At 42.4% G+C, this 21,577-nt stretch overlaps 1 protein-coding gene across 3 annotated transcripts; it reads right to left on the bottom strand.

Annotated features, from left to right (window-relative positions):
- Positions 1–51: 51 nt before the first annotated feature.
- Positions 52–21,482, bottom strand: ttyh1 (tweety family member 1). 3 transcript variants are annotated; one of them, XM_087179325.1, is made up of 17 exons: positions 21,417–21,482; positions 21,000–21,064; positions 20,254–20,397; positions 16,438–16,603; positions 14,647–14,876; positions 12,011–12,122; positions 10,219–10,556; positions 7,757–7,852; positions 7,519–7,591; positions 5,884–5,959; positions 5,629–5,684; positions 5,242–5,334; positions 5,062–5,154; positions 4,814–4,953; positions 3,682–3,849; positions 1,975–2,053; positions 52–1,132 (listed from the first exon to the last, which is right to left on the bottom strand). In XM_087179325.1, the coding sequence occupies exons 4-17, from the start codon at positions 16,570–16,572 to the stop codon at positions 1,049–1,051; spliced, it is 1,773 nt and encodes a 590-aa protein (XP_087035451.1). In that variant the 5' UTR covers positions 16,573–16,603; positions 20,254–20,397; positions 21,000–21,064; positions 21,417–21,482; the 3' UTR covers positions 52–1,048. The 3 variants fall into 3 exon arrangements, with proteins under 3 accessions (XP_087035451.1, XP_023282107.1, XP_023282106.1); XM_023426339.2 differs by lacking the exons at positions 21,000–21,064; positions 21,417–21,482 and having other exon boundaries at positions 3,789–3,849; positions 20,254–20,966; XM_023426338.2 differs by lacking the exons at positions 1,975–2,053; positions 21,000–21,064; positions 21,417–21,482 and having other exon boundaries at positions 3,789–3,849; positions 20,254–20,967.
- Between the last annotated feature and the right edge of the window lie 95 nt (positions 21,483–21,577).

Genomic DNA, 21,577 nt, shown 5'->3' with positions numbered 1-21,577 from the left:
CATTGTAACGCATGCTGTGTGTGTTTCTTGTAGACATGATGAAGACCAGTGTCGGGTAATTGAAGTTATTTTTATTTATATTAGACTCTTGAGTGTAAAAGGATGCCATTCAAAAGGAGCATTGATAACCATACAAACTCAATTCAAGGGTTAACAAGGTCAGTTGGAAAGGAAGGGGGATTCAATGAAATCTCCAACATACCATACCATATATACACAAAACATCTTGGAGAGATCTCAGAAACCCAATGCTATACATAGTTATTATTGCTAGTTACGGTAGGGCTACTGCAGCACCAGTAGCAAGATTCATATTGCTATGTACCTGCTGTCATTGCACGGGATTTGTAGTTCTCCACTCTCTAGACATGAGTGGCAGTTGTAGTTCTCAGTTCAATCAGGGTCTTGGTAGCCCTCAAATATTTTTTTTTTTAAGAGCAAAGGTTCATGATTATTCAGATATTATAGACAGTGAGATATACAGAATACCATAAGGTAATACAAGGAAAATACAGAATTGCCACCTATAAAAAGTAATAAAAAAAATTAGACCATGTGAGGGAACTGCATAACCATTCACAGAAAAAAATGTGTCTTGTTGCTACGTGCCAGTGCTTTTCTACAACAATATTTATATAAAAACTTGAAAATAAATTGGTGGTACTGATACATTTAAGAATATAAAACTACAACGTAGTAACGTCAATACCATTCTGACTTGCCTCACCACTGTTCACAGTTTACACAGAGTTCAGACAGACAAGGGGAAAGAATTTAGACCGAGTGGACTTGGTTCGTAGCTTTGCACAACCATCCCTACCAGTATTATCACTGTCGGTTATATCAACAGTCCGTTTAGACTGTTTCTTTTAAGTGCTTTTCACAATAATAATAATAATATTCAGTGGTACTGACGTTACGCACTTTGAATTCACACCTAGCATTCATTTTATTTAGATTAGTTTCTTTTTCATTTCAGTAAAGTGTCCATTCATATGAAAACTAAACATTTTTTTTTCTATACATTTCCTAACAAAAAAAAAAAAAATCAACGTGAATACAGGTTCCTCGAATGGGCGGGGTTGGGGTGTGATTGACTTCCCCCGTAACCAGTCAGCATGCTGGGAGAGTACTGTACGTCCAGAAAACGTGATGGGAGATGGTCCAAAGGTGTATTGAGACAAATTACAAGAAAGAAGAGAAGATTATATGTTATTAACGAATGTTATAAACATCAACTCATCAAGACGTGTTTTTTTTCACTATGTGACCAACAGGCTTTAATATAAATATGGAGATTTTTCAAGTTTCAAGGAGAAGGATAAGTAAAGGTACTTAATTTTAAGTGGCCTTTACTTCATATTAGTGTTCACTTTCATTCCTTCCTCAAAAGTAACCGATTACAGTCAAGGTCCACTTACAAACTTTTTTCCTGGGCGTTAAGCTGCATCTCATGGTCTTCCTCAGCGAATGGAGTTGGCTCAGTTGTGTTATAGCAAAGTCACAAGACTGAAAATTAGCTCACATGGGAACTTGACATCATAATAGGGGGGAGAGTTCGTAACTCCAGACTCCATCTACTGTGGAAGACCATGAGATGCAACTGAGAAAAGATAGTAAGGGGACCTTGAGATCAGATTTCTTTTTCTTTTTTAGTTTTCTTTTTTAGTTTTTTCAAAGGTCAAAAATGAACTTCAACTGAAACAGTTTTGGTCACTGTGCCCAGATAGTGATGATAAAACAGGATGAGCTCTCTTATAAAGTTCATTGGTAACAGGGAAAACATGTAAATACGCACAATTTGAAGCACTGTAACAAGAATGAAAAAAGGGCCAGCCCACAGGGTCCTGCGAGGTTGAAGCCTCGCCACCACGTTAGTCCGTTTGCTACACATAATTGAAGCGAGCGTGTGCACTAAGAGCAGTGACAAAATGGCACAGATTGCAATGGTGTCACAAGTACAGAGGAACTCACAGAGGGGGGTGGGGACTGCCTGTCAGTCAGGGGTAGGCTCTCATAGCCAGGGTTGCCATTGGAGGAAACGTTTGGAGTCCTGTATAGAGATAGAAAGAGACAAGGAGAGGAGGAATGGAGGATGAAGAAGAGAGGGAAACCGGGGTGAGACACATTGAGAAAGACAGAGGGGACGGGGGCCGCGGGGTGACGGGAGCCAAGGACAGGTAACAGGAAAGAAGGAGAAAGTGGTTAGAGATATAGTGCGTAAAAACACAGCACTCAGTATAACTAGTAGGTATTAGTACCACTGTTGCTCAAGCACCAGCAGCAGACGTACAGTCCACTCCTGACTGTCGATGCACTGCAGGATTTATACAATAATCTGCAATTACATGCATTTAGAGCTGGGTGTGACCCACCAGTCCATCTCAGCTATAATGTTGTTTTCCTAATGAATCTGTTTATCGGCATGATGAACCCCAGAAAGCTTTTAAAGCAGTCCTGAGCAGATTCCATTTAAGAGGAGTGGACTGTATTGTTACTGTTCAGCTGAGTTTCTGAGCCTTGATAGTTTCGTCAGTATCGTTGTCTTTGTGTGTTAATACTGGAATATGGGGGAGTCAAGATGATCAGCTGGCATTAGACTAGGAAGTTAAATAGTCCACGATTAGGTAGCACTAACTATGCTTGGAAACTTCAGTGAGGGAGAAAGGGATAAAACATAATAAGATGAGAAAACTCGAAAGAGAGAAAGAGGGAGAACCAAAAAGGAAGCAGGAGGAGTGATGAAGAGAAAAGCAGCAGGACAGATGCAGAGAAATAATCTGAGAGATTTGGACACCACAGTGGGGAGACAGATGAGAGTGATGCAGGAGGGGATGGGGGGGGGGGCTTGGGTGGGGGTTGGGGTTACCTATAGTCAACCTGAGCCTCACATCGCTGGAGTTTTTACGAGCGCGGCCTCGTCAATGACACCCTCCCCCCAACACAGCAGTAGTCTACTGCCGTTTAGGAGACAGGACGCCATTTGAGACAAGATCTGTGAAATGACCGAGCGGCCTACATCGTCTGTCCTGAAACACTCGACAGACGAATAGACAGACACACAGACAGACAGACAGACCTCTGGAGTTGTGTCTGTTTCTCTGCCTACTCTGTAGTCCATATTGACCTGTCTGTGTGTCTGTCTGCAATGCATGTGTTCAACCTGACAGCTCTGTGGATTTGGACTAATCCTACATGGATTATACATATATATATATATATATATATATATATCCTATATAGACAAAAGTGTGTTAACCTAGCTGACTACACTGCACTGCCACTACTCTCTCGTAAAGATGGGTGTGCATTATGTCCAACATCTGTTATGTCTGTCGTCAATACAAAAAAGTGTGTTTTGAGAGAAAACAGAATTTCAAGCTGAATGTCTTTAGCAGAAAGACTATGTGTCTGCACGTAACAATCTCAAAAGACCTCAGTCAGTCTCTAAGTGTTGTTTACATGTACTCTGTGTTGTTGTGCTACATTCTGGACTGTTTACGATCCCTGATCTAGGGGGGCATCAGTACAAAAGTTGCCCAGAGGTACAGATTAGAAAAACAAAAACACTTCAGTTTAATGCTAAAACCGTATCTTAGGGCAACTTCCTCCTGCTCTTGCAACATCTGGGACATTCTGTCTGTCTGTCTGTCTGTGTGTCTGTGTGTCTGTGTTACTCACGGGAGGGGCGGCGCACTAGAAAAGGGGGGTGTCCACCCGGCCCCCGGGTAATTATAGAAGGGGGCCATGGCCCCTCGCTGAGACCCCGAGGCCGTCTGTCTACGTGCCTGATGGGAGGTGAAGGGGTCCTCACTCTCGCTGTCCGAGTCTTCGTACTCCTCTGATTCACTGTCATTGTCCATGAAAGAGAGAGAAAAGGACGTGTGAGAGCAGAGCAATGATGAGTACCACTGTGTCTTCATACAGAGCAGCATTCATTATTATAGTTACATATTAAGTAAACACGGATCATTTTTTTAAAATCAAAAGACATCTTACAGGACAGCTCTATTTATTCTCTTGGCCACTAATCATTATCAGTTAGACACTAACATTTACATTACACTGTGAATGTTAAGAAGGATGTATTTTCCACAAATGGTGAACACAGAAAACATCAAACTGCCAGCAGCACCAGTTACAAAACACTTACTCTCCCTGTCAGCTGATGACAGTCTAAGAGGCTCCGTATGTGGAACTACCTGCTCCATATCCACTCGCAGCAGATACTACAAACCTGTGCTACTGACACCAACAACTGAATACTAAACTGTCTGCAAAAAGAAAAATGCATTTGATAATGGGTTAACAAGAACCAAACCTTCAGCCATTATTGGTAATTTTTACTGTATCCCCTTTTAGACACTTATCCCTCCTGCCAATTTCCATTTGATATTTTCCAAGGCTAAATTTGAACTGACACCTTGCAGTAGATTCCAATATTTTTTCCGCATTGTATGCCAAGCAGCATCGTATGGCGTGCAGACACGCCAACATTTTGTTATCATGATCTGCTAGTGGATCACCAGCACACTGTTGTTCATGAACAGAGGAGCAGAGGAGAGAACAGTATATCCTTCCCAACACTGTGGGACATGATGGATTTATTGCTTTTGAACAATGTTGTCTGGTGTGGTCTCTTAAATACTTGGCGATGTTTATAATAGGCAATTCATAGTGCACCTGAGCATGAAAATTGTAATATCCCACCTGTCCTTATTTCAGTAGGACAAAGGTTTAAAGAAATATTGCAGTTAAATATCAGCACTTATACCTATGCACAAACAAAGAGGCACATTCACATTCCTCTCACCTGGGGAAGCTCCTCCAAGCACCGGGCAGAGAGCAGAGAATAGCAGTGAATGCCAGCGCAGAGAGGAAAGAGTACAGGGAGAGGTAGAGCAATCCCTCCATGCCGTCATAGCACAAGCCTTTCAGTGAGTCAATGTAGTCCTAAAAGAAAATGGAAAGAAATGCTAATTAAGAAGCAGTGGCTTGGTAGTTTGTTGTTTTTGCTCATTAGCACAGGGCCTATTTCCTGTCTCCAGTGCCTCACGTTACCTTATTCAGACCCCGGCAGTTCAGTAGCGCCACCAACTGATGGAAGTTGCCCTCCGTGGAGTTGAGTATCTGTTGAACCTCCCTGAGTGATTTCTGCAATGGCACAAAATCACTGAACATGAGAAAATCATGTTCATGTGTAACAGAAATTACATGTGTTGTGTATGAATTACAACATACCTCCGCTTTGGGGAACTGTGGGAGAGCGTTTCTGTCCAGACTGGAGAGGTGTGTGTGAATGTTTGACAGAGCCCTCTGCGACTGGGTCAGCAGCTGAAGCCAACAAGTCAGTAGAATTAAGAGCTTTTATTTTGCATTATTGCTCAAATACACCATTAATATGCTGAGGGTGTAGCTATTTATCTGGGGAGCAAATCATTTGAGGAGAGGACACACAGCAGCAGCTGTGTGTCCTCTCCTCAAATGATTTGTCCTTAACCGCCCTTGAGCAAGGCTGACATGCAACCTGCTCACTTACTTTAAATCCCTCAGTAAGAGTTACAGCTAAATGCCTGCAATGTAATATGTTATATACATAAGACATGTGACTGACAGAGGTCACATTACCTGCTGGAACGGACTGTTCATGCGCCTGCTGCAGGTCAGGTAATAATCCAACACATCTGAATGGCCAACAAAACACCAGTGCACAACAGATCAGTGCACAATAGACAAAGATGTGGGAACATTTGACTGCCATTATACTGAGTTCTGCTGACATAATCACAGTTGGGGAGGGGAAAATAGTGTGCATGACAGAAATGGAAAACAGCTAGCTCTTCCAGAAAATATTGCTTGGATAGGGGCAGGTTAATTCTGTACCTGAGCTGGTCCCAGTGTTGAAGTTGGTGGAGTTGAGGACAAATGTGTTTGGGTCTGAGCAGAAGTCACTGAGAGCCTGGCAATGCAGAAGAGTGACAGGGAGCGTGAGAAAGGATGACAGGAGAAAAGAGAAAAAAAATAAAACAGCGTGAGAGAGGGACAGATGAGGCAAAAGAGGGAAGGTGGGAGAAAATGATCACAAGGGAAGAGTTAGTCGTCACACTGACCGACTGACATATTTACCTCCTCAGATATCTGACAGCAGCTCACAATGTAGTGGCAAATATCGATCTGCCTACATCACTTTGCTGCCCTGGATAAAGCTGCGCTACACTCTGACATCCAACTGTCTTTCCATTAGGTCATCACTCATACCCTCCCTCCCATATCACCGTTAACCTCTTTTTCCAAATCATCTCTATACACTGTTGTGTCTAGCTTGTTTTTGAAGAGGATCCATTTAGTTCAGAAATCGTACACCCACAAACACACTCAGCTTGAAATCGCCCCACCAGAAGAGGGAGTGAGAGCCACACAGAGAGCCCCACAACTGACGGGAAGAGCAGCGTCCCCGAGACAGAATGAAGTGGGCAGGCCCACAGCTGGCCCATTGTTTCCCTGTCACTGACCAGGGACAGAGCGGCTCTGTGTGGACCCACAGGCCTTGGGACATCTCCCGCCAGCTCCACATGACACTGAGACTCAGACAGCAGTGCAGGAAAACAGCCACCATTTACCCCCTTCAGACACCCCCAACCCCCAGACCAAAACAGTCTCCACTTCAGAGAGTACAACCAGACTTCACAGCAAAAATGGATATAAAATGTTCTCTGTGCTCTTTGTTCATGAGAAATGTCACTGTGCTAAAGGCGGTTGGACTGTTGCCTGTAGGACACAGCACAGTGGCGGTGTTGTCATGTTTAGGCGTTAAAAGCACAGCTGGACTTTCAGCTGAACATGGTCCAGCAGCATGTTAGAGAATTTCACTTTCACAGGATTACACTCGCACTTCCATCTCCGTGCATGCTCGGTAGAAAGCCCCAGGGGGCCCAGGAACAGCCACAGCTTTAAGTCTGGCACTGCTGATGGCAAGCTGATGGTCTATCCACTCTCTCTCTCTCCATCCCTCACTTTAGCTCTCTCTCTCTCTCAAACTGATCTCGAGATGCACTCGCCAGCTCTTCCTCTCCCCTCCTCACTCTTGTTGAAAGCACTTCTCTTCATCTTCTATCTTTACTTCTTGAAGCCAAACGCCCACACACTTGCAAACACACTTACATGAAAAACACGCACTCGAGTGCACAAACACACTTTGTTCACAAACGCACTCGTGCACACGCACATTGAATCTTTAATCTCTGCCCCCATTTTCCTGCCTTTTTGGTCTTCTGCCACGACTGCAGTGTTCCCTAGGAGGCAGGTCTTTTCACAGTTTAGCACAATGGGCACAGAAATCACACACAAACACACGCATACACATCGCGTTGGCCTGCCATCAGGGGTCGGACTCCCAAAGCTCTCTTCCCACTGCTATAGCCGGCCAATCCCTCCCATGACAGCCCCGTTCGCTTCCTATTCCACCCTCCCCCGAGTCCTGGTCCCGCTCACCATCGCAGCTTCACTGGGTCTACTCACCACTACAGTGGCCGTCTCCAAGCCCAGGGAGCCCCAGCTCAGGAACAGAGCCAGCCATGCCAGCACGGTCATCCTGTGGGAGAACGGCACAAACTCTTCAGCCAAGAGGACACCCTGACCATCAATCTAGTGTTGTATGGTTTGAGTCCAAAGAGTGCGTGTGCATACTTGTTTTTGTGTGTGTGTGTGTGTGTGTGTGTGTGTGTGTGTGTGTGTGTGTGTGTGGCTGTGTACTCACAGGATGAGCAGCCAGCGGGCTTGCTTGGCCAGTCCAAGCAGGATGAACAGACACACTATGAGGTCAAGCAGCAGCAGCAACACGTATGATAGCCACCTATGATATAGAAACACACATACAGCAAATGTCATTATATCAGAAACAGTTATAAATGTTGAGTGTGTAAGGTTACACTTGATCTTAGAAACAGTCTGGCCTTAACTTAAGGTCCACTTAAGTTCACTGTATTGTACAGTTTTCTCATTTCTGACATCTGACTGATCTTAGTTAAGATCTCTTTATTTTAGTAAACATGGTTACAACATTTGTATAACTGTGTGTTTTATGACTGTGGTTACACAGAGGCACAAAAACAAGCTACTGACAACAAATCCTTCAACTATATTTTGTTATCATATACCAACAGATATGTTGTGTTATTTTATCCCATGGGGAATAAATGGCAGGAAAGTTTATGGTCCATAGTTTTAATGTATAGTTTCATTTTATGGGTATTCATTTCCTATGTTTGGGTAATCAGGATGGCAGTACTGTAATTTTGATGTTTTTAACTTCAGCCCTTCAACTGCTCCATTTAGCACGACAACATAAGCAACTGTTTTCCAACAGTGATTCCTCCCACAGCTGTTGTCAGGAGATCAGACTGCTCCCATGAGGGCTGTCAGACTAAACCTGTATTAACTAGTGGATCGCAGTTTTTGCAAAATTGCGAATGTAGGTTGTTGTTTTGATTTTGTGAAGGAGGGATTTAGTTTAATTACTAACAATTACAGTTTCTGTTTTGCCGGAGCAGGAGACATGAAGTCTCTGGAGATGTCTAAAATGAATTGGCAGCTAACTGGATGTAATGCAGCCGACAGTCTTAAACTGAGGCCAAATAGATAACAGACCCTTAGCACAGAAAACACTGACATGTTACGCTAATAAAAAAAAAAGAACAGGTGTAAATAATAAGCTGAATTCTGTTTCGCTGCTTCAGTTTCAGGGTCCTGCTGTTGCTCATGTGGCGGTCACTGTCACACTGTCATGTCTTACTGGGACACTTGAATAGAACTCAGCCATGGTTATTGTGAATGGTGCCACCTGTGTATCTGTAGTGAAAAAGGCCTATTGTTGTGAGAGAGAGAGTCACCTGTTGTTAATCAGCTCATCGGTCCTGACAACAGTCGGTGAGAGCACTGACGGCCGAGAAGGGACACGATGTCTACTCTCAGGCTTTTGCTGAATTAGACAGATTTTTCCACCTGATCTGGGATTAGAACTTGCTTCTCTTTTCCCCACTGTACCCTGAATTAAAACTGGTGACAAGTGTAATAAGATTATTAGGACTCTGATACCACCGATGATCTGGGAGATCTATTTATGTCTCTATTAAACAGAAGAAAATGAGACATTCCAGTCTGTACTCAGCTGGATTAAGAGTTTTGTTTTTATCTCATTGTTGTTTTCTTGATTAGGCGACACAAAACTTTCTGGTATGAAGTCGTGGTTAGGATTACGCTGTGTTTGCTTTGTGTGGTTTGTTTATGGGAAGCAGAAAATTTATATTGTTATTACTCACTGGACATTATTTATCAATACTAAGATATATTTGTGGGCTTTTATTAACCAATAAAGAATATGAAACGTAGAAGCATCCTATCAATCTATTATGTGTAAGAATCTTTTTTCCATTTTTTTGTTGCATTACCTCAACAGACACATCGTAATAAACATGCAACATTTATGAGAGGCTGGGAAGCACAGTTTTCCTAAGAGCAGGGGTGTGGCAGTGTTGATAAACAGCTTGTACATGTTGATATTTGTCAAATTGTGTGCACATAAGTGAAAAATGTACTCAAGGATTGAATATATTTTAACTCCTCATGCTCCTCATATTATCATTTCAGAAAAAACAATACTCACAATGCTTGGATTGGAAATTTGAGCAATCAGTGTTAGCGGATCCTAAAGTTTGTAAACTCTAGATTGTTTTAGTAGGAAAAAAAAAAAAAGGATAAAAATGAACTCACGCCATCTTTTAGAAATTGCTAAAGAAATGGAATTAGAAAGGAATTATGTCTTGCACAATAACCAGAGGAAGGACACAGTTTCATGAGCAAAGCTAATAAACATCAAATTGGAAGCAGAAAATGAACATAAACAGCCCCCGACCGAGGAAGAGAGGGAGAAGGCTCTACTGCCAGTACTCACTACAGTGCACACCTGTACACAAGCTTGATATTTTTCCATGTTCACCTGACAAATCAAACATTGTCTATTTTATTCTAATTAGTATCAAACAACATCTTTCTTTAGAGGAAACTACTTTGAGATTTGGAGCATTAAATGAAGTGTTATCATCTTAATTGTAGGTGAAACAAATCGTATTGTATTGTACAGTTATGTGTAGCGTATCGTGGCCCACGTATCTAGATACATGCATATGTGTATATCTATATCTCTCTGGACTGCAGCCTCACCTGTAGTCCTCATTGACCATCAGCGTGTTGGCTGCCCAGCCAGGTGAGAAGGGGCTGGGAATTAGGCTGCTGGTGGGCACCACTGTAGGAGCCACAGACGGCGGTACTGGGGTTAGAGGTATGATGGACGCCCCGCTGATACTGCTGTCATTCCCCAGCCCCGCGCCAATACTGGACCGAGCCAGGGAGATGGAGGAGAGGAGGTTCATCACGTTCTCAGATAACCTCCGGCAGTTCCGCGTGGACACCAGGAAGGGTTTACTGCCAGTAAAGAGCTCCTCCATTGTGGTCAGTGGGCCAGAGATGGACAGCTGCAACCCAGCAATTGTGTCTGAAATCTGATGAGGGAGAATGGAAGAATGTGAGGTTAAGTGAAACATGAACCACAAACTTGATCTGAGTCATGGTCGGCATACAGTGGTTGTGTTATTGAGGGCACTGAAGATGTTGAGCAGTCTGTTGATGCATATCCCTCATAATCCATACCACATGTTAGTACTCAGGTCCTGTATTTATCAAACTTTTAAAAGTGAAGTTTTACTCCTCCTTACAAACTGAAAGCCACTAATGACATTTCTTTTGACTTGACATAACAACATTTCAGAGAGCTGCAGAGTTCGCTTGAGTGGTTTGAGAATAGATGGCTGCAGGAAAGATACTGAAGTGAACATAAACATGATTTGGATTGACTGTACACAATGTCTTTGGTCATGATGAATCATTTGTTTTCTCAAATTCAGAACAGGGTCATATTCAGCAGCTACAGCTGTCTTATAAAGTTGTAATTTACTATCCAGGATCTTATCTGTTTATTATATACCTGTACATATAATTATATATATTAGATACTTGGATGTACATTCCTGTATTTTACATAAATGTACACAACTGTTTGCATATTCACTGTAGAATTATTACCAGTGCTGATCTATGCAATTAAAATGAAACACCTTGATATATTAATATCATTGTATGGCATGGTCTTACTTTATAGTTTTAGACCCTGCATCTTCATCGTCTACAGTCGTCATCGCTGAACTATATTCTTCTTCTTATATGATTTCTCTGATGTACCTGATCTACCAGCTGCAGAATTTCTTTTCTTCATCCCCTTAGGTTTTGTTTTTGTTTTTTACTACTATTTCATCCCTATCCATGTATAATTTCTACTCTATGTATATACATTTATATTACAAATATCACTCAAAAAAATGACTGAATGTAAAATGTATAGTAAATCCTTCTATTGGTTAATTATTCCTGCACTGAGCATATATGTGATCAATCATTTGATCATATTTGATCGTACACTTCACTGTAAGTGGGCGTAAGTCGTTTGATAATAAGTCTTATTCTTCACTTTCAGAGAAGAACTTTTTATCTCTTAATTTGCATCTTCAGATTATTGTTGAACGGAAGTTAGGTATAAAAACAAAAAACAGAAAGTTTCTTTGTTTTTCATCTCACTCATACGTATTCATTAATCATCTGCATAGTTTTTCCCTGCCTGCATCTTCCACCGAGCGCAGTGTAAGGAGGACATTTAGCAGTCTGACACATCAACCACTGTCTGACCACATGTGGGAAATCAATACAGCAAAAGTTTGTATCTGATTTTTCTTCCTCTCTCTCTCTGCAGACCACACACATCCTCTCTCTGTCTCTGGCTCACACACACACACACACACACACACACAAACACACACACACACACACACACACACACACACATACAGCATCCAACAGTGTAGATATTCTGCATGACATTTCACTTGCGGAGAGCAGCACTCACCAGCAGATCGATGGAAGCTAGCGTATAATTGGCTGTGAGAAGAGACGAGGTCAACTGATACATCCCATCATTAGCCTCGCTGTTGCCATAGAAACCGATGCCTATGGCAACACTGCAAAGGGAGAAAAAAAAGAGACATGAAAACATTGTGGGAGGGCGTATATGTGAGGGAGAGAAGGGGGATAGAAGCACAGATAGCAGAGGCATAAATGTAATGTTTAATTCAGTGTGTAAGTACATTTTAAATGAATGTGACACAAAGCGATAGAGCTGGTGAGGATGTGATATGTGTGCTTTGAATGAGCATACCATCAGTGGAGCACATGGGGAAGGAATAAACAGATGATGGGAAAAAAGCTGACTCTTAGTGCTCAACGGTTAAGCTTCAGCAAGGAAAATATTCGAAATGTTAAACATCGCGACATGTTTACACATCTTTCTGTTATTCAAATATTCAGATTAAGGCTCGGGCCAGATGTTCATCAAATCCCCTCAAACCCGAGAGGAATGGTATGGCCCAATCTCCCACAAAGTATGTGACCCAGATTAGAAAGCAGGGGGGAAAAGGAGGAATGTGTGTCTGCGTCTGTGTGTGCTTTGCATTTCAAGCTGGTAAATGTGAACGCTGTCTAATGCAGCTGCATTTTAAAATGACATACGCTGTTTTTGCACTTGTGACCAAAAGGCCACCATCTGGAGGAAAGCATGTCACATGAAATATTTTCAAGAGGAAAACTGCAGCATGATTTTTTCATCCTGTCTCACACAGACAGCTCTTACATCGAGCATCAGAGAGGGAGACGACTACATTGCATTACATTACATTACGATCCATAAGGGGGAGACACGAGCCACAGCAACTTCCAGTCTGTATATGATGACATCATTTTGACAGCTGAAATCATACCCCCAGTACATTATGTACTGAGATATAATAGTGCATATAAATGTACAGGGGAAGTGCTGGAATAAAATAACAAGCACTGCTTAAGCATTAAATTGCGCTATAATTTTATTACAGCAAACAGCTGGGCCTGTAGCTTTAGATTTAAAAGGTCTGAAGGGCAGCTGAGCTTTTCCTCAGTGACTCATGCTTCCGCTACACAAGAGTGTGTTGGAGAGATGTCAAGCAGCATCTCTGTGTAATGTACAGCTGAGACAATGCACTGACTTGATGACTGCATGGTCACCAGATCTGAGGGTTAACACCGGTGGCTAAATGACTGCCGTACCGTGCTGTAGGTGGGCGAGTTGAAATCATCCTCACATGCACACACACAAAAATACCCAAAAACACAATGAAGGGGAACCACTGAAATCTAAACAGACTCTGCTGTCACAGGCCTGCGGTTGGTAAACAGCAACATAACATGACCATCAGCTGTCATCCAGGCCCACTTTCCTCTGCGATGACAGCGGTGACTAAAAAGCACATGACGATGGAGAGGGTGACAGCTTATGATTCACAGCCTTGTTGTTGCTGCACCTAAAAGGCAGCGGTGGACAGTAACTGAGTACATTTACTCAAGCAGCCTATTGTACTTAAGTGCCATTTTGAGGAACTTGTACTTTAATCGAGTATTTCTGTGTTACATCTGTGTCCTGTGTTGCTTCTGCCCCAGTAGAATTCAGAGGGAAATATTGAACTTTTTTTTCTACACTACTAACAGCTGTAGTTTCCTTCCATTTCAAGATTTTTCCTACAAAACTAAACTGATACAATATAATTTCACTGTCAAAGATTAAACTGATGATTCCCCATCGTCTTCTTGATGCCTCACATTTCAGATTATGTATGAGGCTCCACCAAAGAGCATTGTCCCTCTAAATGTCTCAGGTGGTTTCATTTAAGAGACACTTCTTTTTTTATATATATATATTTTGGGAAATTAGCTCATTTTGTTTCATGTTGAGTTTGATGAGAAAAAAAAGTAAAAAAAGGAAACAGCTGTCTCCTTCCTCTAAAGCTCAAAATGATGTCATATTCATTGAAGAATATTTCCCAAAATGTCACACTATACTTTAAGATAACTGCTTTAGGCTAAAAGAGGTAAAATGATCCATCTCGCTGTCGCTGACACATTATCATGTGACATGAGATTGTTAATACTGATGCATCAGTGTGTAAGTAGCATTTTACTGTTGTAGCTGGTGGAGGTGGAACTACTTTGAATACACTGACACTGTATTCATTGTATTTGTGCGATCGTTGGTTGTTGTTGTTTTTTTAATATAAAATCAAAATCTGAAAAGTAACTATAGCTGTCAAATAAATGCAGTGGAGTAGAAAGTACAATATTTCACTCTGAATTGTAGTGGAGTAGAAATATTATGTGGCATAAAATGGAAATACTCTAGTAAAGTACAACTGCCTCAGAAGTATCGTGTACTAATAATGATTTGCATAATAAATCAGTCACAGGGGCCATTTTCATCTTTCATATTCTGTGTTTTGCTGATGATATTTCTTCGTTACTCCCACTGAAGAACAATTTTGAATGCAGGACTCCTGGAATATTTTTACGTTGTTAATGATCTGAATACTTTCTCCACCACTGCTAAAAGGCGACTTGTGTAGTTGTTGTGAAATACAAGAACTCTGGGGTTGATAATGAAGTCTGAATTCTCCTTCTCACCAGCACAGCGTGACAGCCGCCACGGCCACCCATGTGACACAGCAGATGCCCCTCCCCTTCTTCCCACTGTAACCGTGACCTGTGCTGCCATCTTCATCCTCCTCCTCCTCATCTGATCCCTCGCTCCGGTCGCCGCGGTGGCAGCAGCAGTAGTGTATGAGGAAGGAGAGAACCACCAAGAGGGAGATAACAAGAGCAATGGCTGATAAACTGGACAGAACCAGCAGAGTCTGAAAAAGGGAAGAGGGGGAGACCAAAAGAATCAGTCAGCGGATGAGTCAGTGAATGTGAAAAATGGCACTTTAATTCCATTTTTACAAGTGAAGAAGAGCAATTTGAGAGGGTGAAATACCAACTAATCCTGTTAAATTTCATAGCTTGTCATATTGTTCCGCCCCCATTAGCAGCGGGAGATGGTGATTAAAAAGGTATGAGAATATAAATTGTGCGCGTCAAAGCAGCAGGAAAAAAATCAACGATTCCGATGCACGCAGCAGGTACATGCCACAGGCAAATACACACTAACGAAGATGGAAAAGGGACAAGTTCAACACAATTAATTTGAGGTGATTCTTGACCATCTATACTTGGATCAAAGGGTTTAACCTATAGACCTGTGATATGTCAGTACACCATAGTGAATATTAATGTCACTAAGCCATACCAGACTTTGCCTTTGATCAGGCTCCATGTCATAAAGTCAACATTACTGAAATGCATTTCACTCCGACACATATCTACAGTATTATCCGTCACCCATCTGCCCGTCTGTCACTCCCCATTCCTCCACCTTCTCTCCATCTCACCTCCTGTTCGCTGAAGCCCCTCCCCGTGGCTCTTCTCCACCCATCCCTCTTTCCCCACGTTCTCGCTTGCTCCCACTCTCTTTCTCTCCCCCACTCTCCCCTCGCTTTCTTTCTATCCACACCACTGAATCTCTATTAATAATCTGTGACCTACTTAAATACATTCACTGCCACTCTCTCTCTCACTCCTACTCACACTCGCTTTGCCATCTCTCTCTCCATCTCCCTCTCTCTCTCTCTCTCTACTTCTCTCTGCCTGTCTTCTGTTCAGCAGCCTCCTCGCATTACTCATTCCCTCTCTCATCCCCTCTCTCGGAGCACTTTCAGTCTCTTTTGTCTTTCTATTCTGCAGGATAATTTGCGTCCCCCCCTCTTTGTACCGCAGAGAAGTCACAAACACGCACAGTGAGACATGGCTAGCTGGAGCGCTCGTATGAGAGCCTGCAGGAGGAGAGGGATGAAACCTTGCATTTTGCTGCAGAAACTGCACAGTTCACAGCCATGCAGACAACAGCAACCATGTTGAATCTTGTGTGCTCCTCCGAATCCGAATTGCATAAAATATCTCAAATTTGCGTGCACCGAAGCAGAGGTGCAGGGGATGCATTAAATCGTCTAAAGCGAAGTAGAAAAATTAACAAGATTAGATGTTAGCTCAGGGGTTCTTGGAGAGGTCTAGTGCCGTCTTCCCGCCAATAATTAGGTCAAGACATTGAAATGAAGAAGTGGTTTATAGGAGGCTGTACGCCATCATCATAGCTCCACAGATTGCTGTTAAATTCAGGGATTTATAGAGCAATCTATGGAGTGATGAGGAGCAAATTGCCCATCATCCACTCACTTAGTTATAGTAGAATATTCCAGTACATTTCTAACTACAAATGGAGCAACAGAGGTGTCATCATTGTCCAACGTGGCACTGGACAGATACAGTACAGCATGTGGTTACAGTGCGGTATGAGCGGTCGTGGCAGGTGTCCGTTACCTGCTGATACTCCCAGCTGTCAGGTACAAAGATGTTGTCCCTCATCTGCATGGTGAGGTCCAGCCGAGGGAGGGCGTGACACACTCTCACCCACAGCGAAGGGGTATAGCTGGGAACCGTTGTCATGGCAGCCATTTTCTACTGCCACTGGTCCACTCCACCCCTCCTGCGGGAGGAAGGAAAGAGGGGTCAGAGCAACCAGGATGTGAAGTAAGGCCAGAGGAGAGGAAAGAGGGTAAGGAGGGGGTGAAGATCTTCCTGAGCTCATGCCCAAGTTGAGAGAGAGAGAGAGAGAGAGATGAGAGGCTACTGCGAGATCTGCAGCCACTGCGGCCTTCCTCCATCCTGATCAAATTTATGACCCGTGATGACCTGAGCAAAGTAAAGGTCAAATGCAAGCTGTAGTTACTTGAGACTAACTCTCAGGAGTATAAATCAGTGTACACACCTCACTCACAGTGGAGTGCAGAATGGTTTTGTGCCTGTAGTAGTTCAGCTGAAGAACAGAGTTTGGCTTCCTCACGGCAACATTTACAAAAAGGTAAACATAAAGTACATGGCCGGACTGGATTAGCTTTACTTTCATATTTTTGGGGGCATGCACATTCATGTGATGTGTTTAAACCCAATTAGTTAATTAATCAAGTAGTTGAAAATGAACAGTGATTTTGATCAGTTAATCATTAATCAATCATTTAAGTCATTTAATCAAATCAAAATCTTCTAGTTGCAGCTCGTCAAATGTTAAAATTAACCATTTTCTGTGTTTCACCTCATCCTAAATTGAATATCTGTGGGTTTCGGGCAGTTGGTCAAACAAAACAAAATATATGGAGATGTAACCTTGCGACACGTACTATTCACTATGTTTTGACATTTTATAGCACGAACGATCAACAAATTGATTGGTGATGAAAAATAATGGTTAGGTACGTTGCCTTGAAGATTACATTACTTTACATGACAAAACTTGGCTGTTATTCACAGACCGCTCTCTTAACCGTATAAAATTGTGGTATATGCTATAGGGGCACCATGGATTACACAGGGGATATACAGCAGGTCTTTGAAGAGGTCCTCCTGGCATGTATGAGGTAACAGGAGGACCATGATGTAGAAAGGGATGCATTTGACTCCTTCACCAACCACCGTTTAATGTTCAGCATCTCTTACTTAAAGCCAGCCAAGGGGGAGAAAGTAGGGTAAATACAAAGGGCAAATCCGGTTAGCCAAAACACACACTGGAATCCTCATTACAATGACAGCACAGAGGGGGGACAGAGGGCGAGACTCAGCCTGGTAGGCTTCTGATACTGGCTGCACAGATTAAGAGACCATCAGAGCTTTACTGTTAAAGAAAGGACTGTTTTAAGACAGCTCAAGACACAAGAGCACAGAGAGAAGCATTCATAACAACAGCACTGATGCTTAAATATAAAAGGTTATACAGCTCAGCTCAATGCAGTTATTACAGACAGATACAATTCTGCATTCTGCATAAAGGCCTGTGCAGGATTTTGTTATCTTTTAATGCAGCTGTTATTTATTCAGTACAACTTTCATTCAGCACAGAATTCTACACCAGTGAGGCTTTTTACTATCCCCTATTGATTCAACCCCACAATCCACTGCACATGATTGCTTTAAATAGTGTGCATGATAAAAGTTTAGATTTAGCCACATGTCGAATTGAGCGCCAGACAATTTCCCCATTCAGATCTGGGCCAGTTATGGCCCAGAACAAGTTAACAGTTCGCCCACAGGCCAGACAGGGCTGCTCTAAGCCCATTACAATAAGCCTGTTCACCTTAATGGTTCCAGCAGCCCAACTGTCACAAATCGAATCATTGCCAACCCTCCATTTCCCTTATTAAAACTGTGTTGAACATAATGGTTCACACACACTGCGAGAGCTACATCTATCCACCACACATCAGCAGTGTAAACAGACTGAGTACTCTGGTGTTATATTTTACACATTCCTTCTTGAGTGACTTTATTAGATTAGATGTATTATAGGAACTGTGAGGCAGGTCTGTGAGATACATTTATCAGACTTTGGAGAGGGCAAAAGCTTTTTGAGAGACATAACAGACAAAACTAATATTCCACAAAGGAGAGTCAGACTACCAGTTGTGGTTACCATCACCAATAAAGTGGGCCAATAATATTGATTTTCACTGTGAGGCAAATAAGAGGTGACACAATCAGAATCCACCATATAAAACCTATTATCAACAATTAAAGGTAAGTAAATATGAATCACCAGCCTGGCAGCAGGTTACCTGTCTCACTGTGATATCATCTCTTGCACAATATCAATTAATTCAAGATGTAATGCTGAGGAAATGCAAAGTGACGGCAGTCATGAGGTCAGAGTTCAGGTAGGATTCTGCTGCAACCCAAAAAGTTATTGAAGCAACCTAATGAGGTGCTGATGGAAGTGATGGGGGGGGGGGGGTCCACAGTCCTGGAGCAGCAGTTACTCAGCAGTTGTCACAGATAGAAAGCCTCAAGTTGACGTGATGTCTCCTGCCAGCTTGTTATCATGCCTGTTACCATTGCATAACTGAAGGCAAATAAATGGAGTTTGAGCTCAGTCAGTGGAGAGAAAAGGGAAAAAAAAGGAGAGTCAAGGAGCGAGATGGCGAAGAAAAACCTCAGACTCTCACCCAACCGTGAGCGCTTAAGATAAAACAAAGCAGGAGAATAATTCTGTTGTGTTCTGTCCACACAGAGCTCAGACAGCACCGAGAGTGAAAATCAGTTGCATGATATGAGACTCCATGATGTCTGAATGTAAAGAAAAGGGCCATTTTGTGAGGCAGCTAATGAAGCTGGAGCATCTCTGTCAGCTGAATTTAGGATCATCTTTAGCACAGGAAAATCATCTCCACCTTCATCTTTTTTAATGAGAACACAACTCTCTGAATCAGAAGATATAAATAATCGAGTTCTTTTAGCGCTGAAATGATCCACATTTCCACTTTCCCTCATAAAATCTGTTATGATTCACATTACAGCCTGAGTAGTCATGTAACCGCCTCTTTACAACAACCTTAATGACTGTAATTTATGAGAAAGCATTACAGCCGTGGACACACTACATCAGCCAGGAGAAATTCATTTGCATCTCTGTGAAGGGTTACAAGTTACCTTTGTCTGCTGAGGCCACAGGACAAGAAGAATATTCTCAATTTAAAAAAAAAAAAAATCAATTTTCAGTTCACATTCATTCTGCAAATGAATGTTCAGTTCCAACAATGAACCTTCAAGTGAGTGCAGCTGACCGAAGGTAAGTGAGTGCAGCTCATAGTCAGTAAGTCAGAGCAAATCAGTGCTTTGATGTGTGCAGGAGTGCAGCATGACAAGTTGATGTTGACAAAAATGTTTCCACACTACTGATCAAACTGAAAATCCTATATGGAAGAAAAGCATTTGGTCCAAAGCATTTTGAAAAAAAATATACATATATACATGAGACTAGATGAAACCATAATTGGTTGGAAAATGAGTGGATGCAATCAAATCATTACAGCATCATCTATCGGTCAAATTTCTTATTCTAAAAATGCTCATGGGAGAAAATTCACCCATTAGGTGTGATAGCTGAAAAGATAAAAAAATGAATCCAGTTTGGCTCTATGGTGTAAGATTTCATGAACATACATTATCAGTCATTGCAAAGATAAGAACACATTCCAATTAGCAGTAAACTGTGGCTGTTGTATTGTATTTCACTTAATTGATGATCAATCTTTGCAAACCACATCAACAACCGAGCCATAATCAACAAGACAGAGATCAGTCTCTTACCTCTGTCAGTTGTGTTGGGAGGTTTCTCTCTCCTTCTGTCTCTTCTCTTCGCCGGTGTCCGTGAAATATTTACCCACTCAAAGAGGTATACTGCCAGCCATCAACGCTTGATGCTCTTGAAAAAACATCATCCTGAAAAAATGGCTTGGAGACATGCCAAAAATATGTCAAAATGAAAAAAAGAAGGGGAAAAAATAAGCCAATAATTCTTGCAATTATTAAAATATTAAAATGCCAATAATTGAATGGTTGTCTGGTGCCAGTGGAGAGGTGCTTGGGTTGATGGATGAGAGAGGAGCTCTCAGCGAGAGCGAGTGAGTGAAAGAGAAAGAGAGAGAGAGAGAGCGAGAGAGAGAGAGAGAGAGAGAGAGAGAGAGGGGGATTAAGATTGAGGAGACACCCCTAAGGGACTCTTTATCGTTGCATTGTAGCCCTTCGTATCTTAACGCCCAAGCGACTTCACAACACGGCAGCAACACGATATTGCCCAAAGATAATTAATCTGTTAACAGGGATTAGCGGGGTCTAACCCCTCACTCACTTCAAACTGAGATACCAGAGGCTCACTCCTAACACCGACCCCCACCAAAATCCATGCACACTCCCATCAACCTGACCAATCTCTGTCCAGACTACCAGACTGAACCCTGACCAGATTACTGAGAGAAACAGTAAAAAGGCAGAACTGCCCACCAACCGTTTGCGCTAAATGATAGTGAAAAGAGATTTTTTAAAAATCCACTCACATGTTGGATGCAAAGTGGTGAACTCCTGCCTATGACAGCACTGTCAGGCTGTGATGTGTCGAGAGCTAATTTGAAGTAGAGATGCACATAAATTTATAGTAAGGGAGGCGAAGGAGCACACACAGATGAATATGGGGAGGGGGAGACGCAGGGAAAAGCAACATGAAACACAGAGGGCAAAAAAAAAGAAAAAAAGTGGGTTCCCAGAGAGTGATGCTGAGAGAAAAGAAGAGGGAGGGCGAGAGATGGAGTGAACAATGAATAGAGAGGGGGAAAGCGGCATGCAATGGATTTGTAGGCAAAACCAGTTTTCAGTGGAGGCTGCAGAACAGCATCAACACTGATTCAGTGACAAGGAGGCAGAGAACATGCAACAACATGACACAAGTGAAGAGAGCGTACTGATGGAGCTGCTACCTGAGTGGTCGGTCTGAGAAATGCAGATTGGAGATGTACTGGTAAAACACAGCAATAAAGAGTAAAAAGAGTATGGTGTTTGTCTGCCATTGGAGAAAGGGGGGCAGAAGCAAGCGAGCAAAGAGGGAGGGGGCGGCGTTAGTTTTTCTGTGTCACTGAAA

The sequence above is a fragment of the Seriola lalandi genome, unplaced genomic scaffold, assembly GCF_002814215.2.
Source record: "Seriola lalandi dorsalis isolate HSWRI2012SDOR001 ecotype SW California unplaced genomic scaffold, Sedor1 jcf7180002054825, whole genome shotgun sequence".
NCBI lineage: Eukaryota > Metazoa > Chordata > Actinopteri > Carangiformes > Carangidae > Seriola > Seriola lalandi.
This window is presented reverse-complemented; position numbering and strand designations above follow the sequence as displayed.

What these genes read in the sequence shown, in the direction of transcription:
- ttyh1 (XM_087179325.1), bottom strand. Translation starts at nt 16,572, where the DNA reads ATGGCTGCCATGACAACGGTTCCCAGCTATACCCCTTCGCTGTGGGTG. An exon ending in TGGAGACGGCCACTGTAGTG is followed by an intron (nt 5,960 to 7,518) that starts GTGAGTAGACCC and finishes CTGCATTGCCAG; the next exon opens with GCTCTCAGTGACTTCTGCTC. An exon ending in ACTGCCGGGGTCTGAATAAG is followed by an intron (nt 4,954 to 5,061) that starts GTAACGTGAGGC and finishes ATTTTCTTTTAG; the next exon opens with GACTACATTGACTCACTGAA.